This window comes from Stomoxys calcitrans, chromosome 3, assembly GCF_963082655.1.
Source record: "Stomoxys calcitrans chromosome 3, idStoCalc2.1, whole genome shotgun sequence".
Taxonomy (NCBI): Eukaryota; Metazoa; Arthropoda; class Insecta; order Diptera; family Muscidae; genus Stomoxys; species Stomoxys calcitrans.
Genome location: NC_081554.1, coordinates 92,011,586 through 92,022,752, shown reverse-complemented (window position 1 = coordinate 92,022,752; position 11,167 = coordinate 92,011,586). Strand labels below are relative to the sequence as shown.

Below are 11,167 nucleotides of genomic sequence, written 5' to 3'. Positions count from 1 at the left end.
GTCATTAGTTCGCCGCATTTTTAGTTGTTTGTGTGTGTGTGGTGGTTCTTAACGATAATACACACACACACACAATCAAAACTCGTTGACAGATAGTGTACTTTGTTACGTGCACGGTTCATACTCTGAGCTGATATTTGCCCGGTGTCGGCTTTGCCGGTATGCTGGCTTTCAGCGCGGCTATCGCTCGCCGGATGGGGGGTAGGTTCTTGCCAACAACACGGGTCATACGCTGTCACGAAACAAAAACATAAATCATACCGGACTTTAAGACAGAAGGATTCAAACAAAAAAAAAAGCGAGCCCGAAACATGTAAGGAAAAGGAAACACAAACCGGAAACAGAATCACGAACTTACTGGGGATGTCAAACGCAAACACTCACCGCGAAGCTTGCTTGGCAGCTGTTTCGCCAAGCATTAGCCCTCCCCCAAGGAACCCCTGGGTTCCCATACCTTGATGCCCCTCATACGTATCCTGGGCATCCCAACTTCGCTGATTTACCTTCACTTACCTTTCACTCATTCCTTCCCACACCACCTTTCAAAAACAGCCTTAGGCTGAACACATACTGTTGCCTTGTAAAAACATTATAAAACTGCCTTTATTGGCATCAACAGAAAATACATATCATAACAATAATCAAAGTTTCGACCATGGGGTCCCCATTTCGCCTTTGATCTGGCATCGTCTAGTCATCTTCCTCCGCTGAAGTAAGGATTTCCACCCGCTTCGGCCGGGCTGCCGCTAATATCCGTCCGCGTATTAGTATCCGTCCGTTGTTTGTTCTGTCCGTCCGTGTTGTCAATATAAACATATCATACCTTTTTCTATTTTCTTTTTTAATTACTCCTTTCTTTTCTGGTTGGACAAGATGATATTTGCCCGGTGGGCAAAAACTCCCTATTCAACGTTTTGAGGACCTACCCGGATTAGAGCTCTGATCCTAGCGCCTACGGCTCCTTCTAAAACGGAACCCACTGCAACTGAGTTGGGACAAATAGCCCTTCTTGTCTCCCCCAGGTAAGAACAATGTATATTTAAATATTATTTGGCCCAAATATATTTATATGTGTACGTGTAAACTGTAATAAAAATGTTTGTCTTTATAGGTCGTCCGTCTTAGTCCGAAGTCCGGCATTTACCCCTGCAACCCGGAGGAGGTTACAAGCATCTGGAGCTCCCACGTTGATTGGAGAGGCGATGGTGGCTAGATGCGGTTGATGATGGTGTATCCGTTGTTTTTTTTTTTTTTTTTTAACTTTATTTTTAAGATGTAGCGTTATGTAGCTTGTAAGATTTTAGTCTTATTTAGATTGTAATTTTTCTTTTAGGTATGCTCAATTCTTAGATATCTTCGTAACTTTAAGATGTATTCAATTCACTGTTTGTTTGTTTTTTTCTTTTTTATCTAGCTTGTAGATTTTAAGTATTTTTTTTGCTTGTGGTTTTGTTAACTTAGTTCTTAGGTAAGTTTAGTATGTAGCCTTTAGGTAAGTTAAGCTTGTAGTTTTAGATTATTTTTATAATTTCTTATATATTTTTTTTTTTTAGGATGTAATTTTTTCTTTATTTTCAGATTATTTAATATGTAGTTCGTAAGTTCGATTTTCCTTCATGAATTTAAAAAGAATAAAAAAAATCCATTTTCAGGCATCTTCTATCACTTTTGGTTTTCTTTGGTTATCGGGGTCTTTTTATATTCGAGTCGGTGGCAGCGCTTCGTGTCACCGGGCGCACAGTTCTTCGCAAAAAAAAAAAACAAATTATACTTTTTTTTCGTACCACGATTTTTCTGCATCCAGCCAACTCCAATTCCAAGGTCCAAGAGCAGGCAAACCGGCCAGGAAGTCGGCCATCTTTCGCAAATTTCCCGTCATGGCAGGCTTTCGACCAGTCCTTCCTTGACGGCTTTCCTCCTCTTCCACCCGTTTCAATCACTGAACACCTGATTCCCAGGGTTGTTCAAGTATGCTCGAAATCATTCACAATAGCGATACATATGGTGTAAAGGGGGATGAACACAGCCGGAAAGCCGCACACCACAAACCCAACCATCCCGCCGGTATCGCTATCAAAGGATGGGAGGGAAAAAGTGCGATTTCTCTCTGTGTATTCCTAGGAAAATCCGGTTGCTCGTGCATGTACATCCCTAAAAGCATGTCTGAACTGACATCCCTACTCCAGCAAACCAATCTATCGCACAACTAGTGGAACCTTTCGTCCAATTTGGGGGAACTAATCGACCAATCTGCTCAGTCTCCCTAGGCCATTTTATCTCACATACGTTAGCACCTACGACATCCGACTTATTGGAAAACATGTTCAGGGGAGCGTTATGATCTGCCACATTAAGTAAATCTCATGAAATTATAATCTTCATATCCAAAATTTTAACATCCGCTAGTGTGCCTACCCTATTTATGCCCTATCGCGCCGTGTGAACCTCTACTAAGCACTCTGACATACGCGTTCGCAACTAGGGTAGGGCCTATGGGCCTCACTTCTTGGTGAATGAAATGTGTAGCACTTGATAAAACGAAGAAGAGGTAATGAAAAAAATTTGGAATTTTAACCGGGACGGACGAAACTCGCTCAATGGAAATAAAAAGGTAAGTATTTATAAAAAAAAAAGAAAGAACAAAACTGTGACTAAACTAAAGTTCAACAAAAAACTCTGTGCAAAATACCAGATAAATAAATTGTGAATTTAAAACGAAATAAAAATATCGAAAGCTAAACCATTGAAACCCTAGTGGTGTGTGTGTGTGTGAAAAAAATTCTAGAAAAATTAATGAAATCAGCCGTAAAATAATAGTACGAAAAATATTCGCAATTAAAAAAACAACCCCACCGAATGACATAAAAGAAATAATAATGCGTTCAAACCAAAAGTGTCCCCAGTAGCCACCAGTGGCTAAGGTCACCTGGCCCGACACAACCAGGCTATTAAGTGAATGACCAGAAAAATAGTTAAAACTCCAAAAAAAATAAAAAATAAAATATATGTACATAGTGTTCCCAAATAACCAAAGAGGTACAGTACCCGAAAAGTCGCGTGGTCCCCAAAAATAAAAAAAAATTGGCGTCAGTCCAATACACCTATACCCCTATACAAAAAAACAAAAATGCACCCACCAACATATCAATGGTGCTGGTGCTAGTGCGTGCATAGTGTGTAAATATGATAGTATAATAGTGTGGGCCAACGGTACTATCCGCCGATGCGTGTGACCCATTTAACTGATGAATGGGGGGGGTGGAGGGTACCAACAACACTAGTGCAGATATGTGCAATGGAGTATGAAGGGGAACGTCTGAATTGAAACTCCAAGTAAAAGAAAAAGTAAAAACAAAGGTGCTAAGCTAAAGAGAAGAAGAATGTCACCTGTAAAGCAAATTTATAAACGAAAAATTTCTCTTTTCGTGAGTGTTGTGACCAAGTTCAATGAACCTTCTGGTGAAAGTTTTAAGATAAAAAAGAAAATAAAGGCAAAAATGAAACGATAAAAAGGAAAACCACTAACATTGTTTTGTGTAAAATCAAACCGAAAAAAGCAAAAACCAAATCAAGTATCCAGATTGGGAAAAAACAAAACGATAACAACCCCAAATCATATAAAAACAAAACTAAAACAACTCTAACGCGTCATTTCCTCTCTGCCTCTTACAGGTCCGGAAACCACTACAGAAGGAATTGCCCACAACCAAAATGACGAAGCTGACCAACCAGTCTTCGCGAGCCTTCTGAGACCCGGTGAGGTGCAACGGCTCTGTAAGTATTAGAAGGGCAATAATTGACATGGTGAGTAATGGACGCATCCATTACGCCTCCTCTCCACGCGTCCGCGCGGTAACATGTTATACCATGTTCTTAATGCCATAGAGATAGAAGGACGGAGGGCTCGCGTGCGGTGTCCCGTAGCAGGCCGCGCAATGCCGGGACGCAGTGTGAGGGTGAGCCGATTGTCAAATAATACCCTTCGAACACTTCACAGTGGCCGACCCCAAGCCATCCTCTCATAGAGGGCGGTGCGAAAGATTGGTAGTCTTCGTCCAGCATCCTCCAACCGCAGAGTTCTCCAGGTAAGTGTCGGGTAAGTATAGCTTCTTAGCCCCTTTTTTACAGCCAACCAAACGAAGTACACCTTCTGCGGAAATTGCATTACACCCCAAGCTGTGTCACAAACCACCAATGGGACCAAAAGGAAAGGGCAGACGATTTGGACCAAATAAAGAAAAGGAAGGTAAGCCTACGCATATCATGAAAACCATTCCAAACTAACACCTTTTCACGTTTTCATCAGGTTTCACCGCGGAATCAAAAGGGATTACACTCCCCAGCCCCCCGGACCGGCCAGGAACCAGGTGAGTCAACTATCTTCCTCTACTTCCATTGAACACTTTGCTCCTACCACAACGTCATCTGCCCCGGGTAACTAAGGGAACTCCCAAGTCCAAGGCGCTCTCAGAAATAGCGCCATCTCGTGCAAAAAGAAAATGTTCGGTCGTATAAATCGGTCAACACGAATCATTACTGTAATCTGACGTTACCATCTAAAATTGATGAAAACTGGCTAAATAAAATACGAAGCCATCGTTGTGTGAACTATCTTCCGGACGGCGTCGACATAAAACAGAAATTTGGTATTTGTACGCCAATGAAATCCTGGCACAAAAGAAAGGAATCAATTCCATTGGACTGTCTTCATGTGAACAAAGCCTAAGTGTCCTTAGTGAAATTTCCCTAGACGATTTCTCCTAGGGCAGTAATAGGCGCTTTCGCATAATGGCTGGTACTCACCTCGGTTTTCACCGGGGAAAACCCATATTCCTCGCGGTAACTTCCTTTTCTTGAAAAACTATACAAATACCAATGATAAAAACAATTTTCTCAAAACCCCACTGTAAGCCATGAGGGAATATCCTACTGAATGAAATCGGCGTGTTTCCTTGCCTTAAAATCTGTTATATTAACAAGGTAACCAGCAAAAAAAAAAATAAGGTTTAGCACTGCCCTTAACTCCGGGTCACCTAAAATAGCGTGCTTTATTTCTGCTCCAGAAGAAACGGAAAATTCGCGAAATGAGAAAAATAAGTACCATTTGGCACACCCAAAATTCAAACAGTAACAACTATTTGACACCCCTCCGAACTAAAAGAAAAAAAAAAAGGTTTCTGTGGAAAGCCATATCTAACTCCACATTGTGCTGGTATCCCCAGAAAAACCAAAAAAAAAATAGGTCATAGCCAACTAGCAATAAACTGTCGGCTGGTGTCTAAAACAAAACCGACCCAGGACTCGTGTTTGGAAGAAACCACACGGAACCTGGTGTCGGGAAGACAAAAGAAAAATAAACTGACGTGGAAAGAAAAGAACGCCTAAATTCGCATTTCCGTAGATAAAACAGAAGTGAAAAAAAAAGAATTGTTTGAAAAAAAAAAAAATTTTTTTTTCAGCCTGTGTCTTGTGTCTAATAAATTGGAAAAAGACAAAACTGTAATCGGAAAGAAAAACTAAACAGTATAAAAGCTAATCCATTCCCATTCTAAATCTAAAGACATTTCCTTAAATTAAACTATAACCTATGATCATCATAATTCATTTCATTCTTCAGTAAATCTTAACCCTAATTAATGCCTAAATCAGATTTCCAAAGCACTCGCTACTCTAGCTATGGGATACTTTGCCGACCCGTACAATCGAGTAAAAAAACTCAACTTCTTACTACAACCTTATAACTAAAATCGCAAAAAAAAGAAATCAATTCAAAAAAAAAACGTATATAAAATAAAAAAAAAGAATAAAAATAGAACAGGGCAATTCATTGCAATAAACATAAACTTACAGCTAACAAGCAACTATGGCCTTAACTATTGCTTCAAATCCTTGGCGTGATAGACACCCAAGGATTTCCCTTGTAAATCCTCTATTTCATAAAGGGAATTACCAATCGGCTTCACTACGCGGCACCGTACAAACTTATTATCCAGCTTAGCATTGTACCCCTTCTTAAAATCGCTTTGTCTAAAGCTCCGACGGTAGACTTCTTGACCAGGAATATAGTTAACTACTCTACACCGTAGATTATACGCCTTCTCGCCACGCTGGTAAGCTTTGTGCAGGCATTCCCTGATTCTGCCTCTTATCAGATCCAGTTTCTCGGACTTCATCAGGAAGTTCAATTCGGGGTCGTTCAGCAGCTCAAGTTTCCTAGCGATCGTGTACATACTCCCGTGATTTATCATATTCGTGCCAAAGAGTGCGTAGTACGGGGTTACGCCTATGGATGAGTGCACAGAGGAACGGAGCGAACACTCCACCTCTGATAAGTGTTTGTCCCAGTCCGATTGGTCTTCCTGCAAATAGGAGCGAATGGCCGTCAAAATGGACTGGTTCACCCTTTCGGACGCATTCGCCTGGGGTGAATGAGCCGCGGTTCTCACGTGGTTGATGCCAAAATTCCTCACAAGCTCTGCAAACTCCTTGCTGACAAACTGCTTGCCATTATCGGACACCAAAGTCTCCGGTGTACCAAATTTGTGAAAAACCTCCGATATTAGGAATCTCACCACGTTCCGGGTACTCGCCTTGGGCATCGCTTTCAGAAGCACATATTTGGACAGGTGGTCTAGCACAATAAAGATGAATGTATTGCCCGATTTCGACCTGGGGTAAGGCCCCAAAAAGTCGACATAGATCCTCTGAAAGGGTCTCTCTGTCACACACTCTTTCCCCATGGGTGGCCTAAGGGTAGTATTTGATGGTTTCGTCTCCTTGCAGGTCTGGCACTCCTGGACAAACTGTCTAACCTGAGTATTCAAATTCGGCCAGTAGAAGTACTCCTTTACCCTTCTCAGCGTCTTGTGGAAACCACCATGGGAAACTTGAGGGGGACAGTGAGCCTTTCGGATGATGTCTCGTGTAAGCTCCATTGGAACCCACAACTTCCAGGCGAAGTCCTCATTCAGGGGAATTCCATCATCGTGCTGGGTCCTTTTATAGACCAACCCATCCACTACCCTCAAATCGGGCAGCTGAGCGGAAGTATCCTTCACCTTGGCCACAAGATCCATATAACTCTCGGTCGAGAATGCAGAGGATTCCAGGTCCACGAAACTGCTAACGTCCATGGCGACCTCCTCCATGCTGTATCGGGACAGTGTATCCGGGACTATGTTCTGGCTACCTGGGCGGTGCTCTATTTCGAAAGAGAACGACTGCAGATGCAAGCTCCACCTGGCTAACCTACCACTCAGATCCCGATGAGACATCAGCCACTTGAGACTGCTATGGTCCGTAATGACCGAAAAAGGCAGCAACTCAATGTATGGCCGGAATCTCTTAATGGCCATCACCACGGCCAAGCATTCCCTCTCAGTCACTGAGTAGTTTCTCTGAGCGGAGGTTAGCTTGTGGGAGAAATACGCTATTGGATGTTCTCCTCCTGAGTCGTCTCTCTGAAATAGAACAGCGCCTATGCCCAAGTCCGAGGCATCGCACTGAACATAGAAGTGCCTTGTGAAATCCGGGTGCGTCAGGACTGGGCTTGTCACCAGTGCCTCCTTCAGTTTGTTGAACGCCTCCTTGGCATCTTCAGGAAAATTAAACTGCTTCCCTTTCTTGAGGGTGTTAAAAATCGGTGCAGCAATGGTGGCGTAATCGGCGATAAAGCGCCTATACCAACCCGTCGTACCCATAAAGCTTCTAACCTGTTTAGCGGTCCTTGGATAACAGAACTTCATTATGGTCGATATCCTTTCAGGGTCTGGTTTCAATTTTCCTCCACCAACGATATACCCCAAGTAACGTAGCTCTTTGAAGCAGAACTTCGATTTAGCTACGTTAATTGTGAGGCCTGCATTTGATAAACAATTGGCCACTCGCTCTAGCAACCCCATGTGTGTGTCGAAGTCTGGAGATACCACCAATAGATCATCCAAGTAGACGAAAACTCTATCCCGAAGCGCGGCTGGTATCACCCTATCCATTAGACGACAAAGCCTTTGAGCTGCATTACACAGCCCAAAAGGCATCACCTTAAAATGGTAAAGTGGTCTACCAGGCACCGTGAATGCCGTTTTCTCTCTACTTGCATGATCCAAGGGGATCTGCCAAAACGCATCTTTTAGGTCGACACTTGAAATAAAATAGGTGTCCCCCAACCGACTGAGCAAACCCTCTATATGCGGAAGGGGATAGGCGTCCTTAACCGTAAGAGCATTGAGCTTCCGAGCGTCCAGGCACAACCGGTTCTTTTCGCCCTTGCGGACTAGCGTCACCGGGTGACTCCATGGGCTCTCGCTCTCCTCAATCACTCCCAGGCTAAGCATCCTATCCAATTCCGCATACATGAGTCTTTGCACTGCCGGGGATACGGGATAATGCCTATCTTTCACCGGGCAAGCATCGCGAGTGTCAATTGTATGGACTTCAATCGAGGTTTTACCAAGTCCCTTCTTGGTGTAGCAAGGGAACATCTCCATCACCACATTCAAGCGTTTCCGCTGCTGGTCTGTTAAGGAGTGTAGCTTGATTTCATCATCAGTCCTATCATCAGCGTCGCCACAGAGGCCAATATCGTTGGTTGAAAGACTGTCGACCCCAGCGAAAAGATTAAAAGACCTCATGAAGTCCACTCCAAGAAAAAGCTCACGCCTAAGGGAAGGAACCAAATAAAATGTCACTGCACACTCTCTCTTGTTAAAATTGATAGCGGCGCTGACTCTACCTTTAATGCGATGGGGTGTGCCATCGGCTGTTTGGATGACGGAGACAAAAGGTGAAACCTCCAACCCCGCTTTGTCCACAAAATCTTCACAACCCTTGCCCAGACACGACACCGTGGCACCACTATCTAGCAGACCTTCAATCGGCTGTCCGTTTATCGAAATCTTGGTGTAGAATCTTGTGTCCTCTCCCTCATATAAGGTTGCGGCGGCTATGTGTTGTCGGAGTCTCTTACGGGCTTTATATCTCTCTCTCGCCTTTCGTATTTTATTCGACACCGTGCCAAAAATCCTTGTTCTAGCCTCCTTGTACTCCTTGATCCGCACATGTAGTGGTTTCAGTTCGCGCTGCGGTACCGCTATTGCCTTGGGCCGATCCGTGTTCTGTAAAATGGTGATGTGTTTGCATGCGGCATCGGCTGAATTGTGGACTGGGTCTAGACCGGTGTGGACCTCACCCCCCCAGTATGAGGTGAGCCCCTCGGTCGGTTTCCCTGGCACTTAGGGCAATTCGCTACGGTAACACCAGCGTGTCCGCATCTATAGCAAAAATATTTGCGTGGGGCGGCACAGTCTACCCAACTATGACCTTCGGCCTCGCAGTTCCAGCACTTTATCTTAGTTCTGTCCTGTATCGCATCAACCTCTAAGATCTCTGGTGGCAAAGCTTCTTCCCAGGCCAGTTCATGTACTCTTTGTGGCGGGCCGGGACGACTATACTGCTGTCTATGACTTGCTATCAAGTTTTCCGCCCTTTTCACCTCTCGGTAAAATTCACCGAGGTTCGAGATTCGTGCTGAAAAAATCATCTGGGCCAACGACGACTTCAAGTTCCCCCGCATAATTTCCACCATTTCGTCCTCGGAATAGGGTGCCTTCTGTTGCGTCCTTAGTTGCATAACAGCGTTATAGAAGTCCTCAAAGGACTCGTGAGGTAATTGGCGGCGGTTCAGCATTTGAGTTTGCACTTGGAACTCATTCTCGAAACGTTGGTATTGATTGAGAAGTGCCGTTTGTAGTTCGTTCCAGTCTCGAAATTGGACAAACTTCCGGTGCCCCCAATACCAATCCAAGGCCGGACTTTCCAAAAGTTGATGGAACTTTGTAATGAAATCCTCATCTGGGCACTCATAATCTCGCTTGAGTTCGCCTACCCGGAAAATGAACTCGTGGACATTCATTGTCTTGGTAGTGCCGTCGAATTTGACACCCCATTTAGCCAAAGTAATTCTGGCGGCATTCTCTGGGTTTTGAGTCGTCGAGCGCCTTGCGCTGCCACGCTGCGAATGATTTGGCGGTGGAAACTCCACATTCTGCCCAGGTGGCATATGATGCGCAAAATTGTGCCCTGCCGGGCCCTGTTCCAAACCGGAGGAACCCTGAGCAGCAGGATATTCAACATGGCCGGGAAACTGTTGCTGTATCGGGGGATCCATAAAAGCTGCACCCTCATTCGCCATCCGATTGACCTCCCTATGCGCGGAAGCCTGTGACCGTGGGTCAAGGCTCGGTGGGGGAATATAACTGCTAATCCTAGGTGCAGAAATCGAGGGCGGTGGCTGTGAAAAACCCAATATCGGTCGAGCCGTGTTAAGTGGATGGGGTGCGGTCTGAGCTCGTGAAACCGGCGGTATGATAGGAGGCCCCTGGACCGGTGGAGCAGCCGGAAAGGGTGCCTCCACTGGTATATTTCCCCTTGCGGAAATGCCTCCAACTCCTAAGGAGCGACGGGTGGCCTCTACTATGGTGGGTATAAGCCTACGGATACTCTCCGCCTGTTCCCTCTCGAACTCTGCACGAGCCAAACCTACAGCCGAATTGATTATCTCGCGCATCGCAGACCCCATTGCCGGGTCCACTGGACGGGCAGGTGCATTCAAGCCAGTTAGTGAACTAAAACTAGGTGGTGCAATGGAATCCTGTGATCGGAAAGAGCTACTCAACATACGGGACACCTCCTCCATGACTGGGTCAATGGGCGGTGCCAACGACGACGGCGGTGGTCCATTGCCAGTAGTTGTCGCGGGAATGGTGACCCCCGATATAGGCATATTCAACACCGGCGGTTGAACTGGATTTGCGCCTGAGGTGCAGGCCGGCTGGCCTGCCGCATCCCTACTACCAGACCTCGTGCCTACCATCTCGACAAAGATTCAAACCAAATAGATAGTGCGTAGGAAGACTGGTCTAGAGCAAGCCAAAAATTCCTACACAATGACCAAAATGTAAATCTGCAAGTAAAAGTAGAAACGATGTATAACCCCTATGAGGGCAACAAAAAAACTCTATACGAGCCAACTAAAAGAAAAGCATATGTTCTAGGTGGTGAAAGGAAGGAACTATTGGAGAGGCAAGTAATGGTAAAATAAGGTGAGTGTTTGATTTTCTATACGATTTATAAACAAAAATTGACAAAAGATATTTTTCCAGGTTGCGTA

The 11,167-nt window shown here is 44.7% G+C and overlaps 1 protein-coding gene and 3 long non-coding RNA genes across 4 annotated transcripts; 2 read left to right on the top strand and 2 right to left on the bottom strand.

Moving 5' to 3' along the window:
- The first annotated feature begins 115 nt into the window (after positions 1–115).
- Positions 116–1,662, top strand: LOC131995679 (uncharacterized). Its single transcript, XR_009397544.1, has 2 exons — positions 116–1,022; positions 1,112–1,662. It is a non-coding gene; the product is annotated as an uncharacterized LOC131995679 (long non-coding RNA).
- LOC131995682 (uncharacterized) lies at positions 574–2,066 on the bottom strand. Its single transcript, XR_009397548.1, has 2 exons — positions 1,785–2,066; positions 574–1,612 (listed from the first exon to the last, which is right to left on the bottom strand). It is a non-coding gene; the product is annotated as an uncharacterized LOC131995682 (long non-coding RNA).
- Positions 2,067–2,535: 469 nt separating this feature from the next.
- LOC106090661 (uncharacterized) lies at positions 2,536–6,217 on the top strand. The gene is made up of 3 exons (XR_009397546.1): positions 2,536–2,611; positions 3,673–4,246; positions 4,307–6,217. It is a non-coding gene; the product is annotated as an uncharacterized LOC106090661 (long non-coding RNA).
- Positions 6,218–6,277: 60 nt separating this feature from the next.
- On the bottom strand, positions 6,278–10,870 carry LOC131996064 (uncharacterized). Its single transcript, XM_059365511.1, has 3 exons — positions 9,308–10,870; positions 6,447–9,113; positions 6,278–6,283 (listed from the first exon to the last, which is right to left on the bottom strand). The coding sequence occupies exons 1-3, from the start codon at positions 10,868–10,870 to the stop codon at positions 6,278–6,280; spliced, it is 4,236 nt and encodes a 1,411-aa protein (XP_059221494.1).
- Between the last annotated feature and the right edge of the window lie 297 nt (positions 10,871–11,167).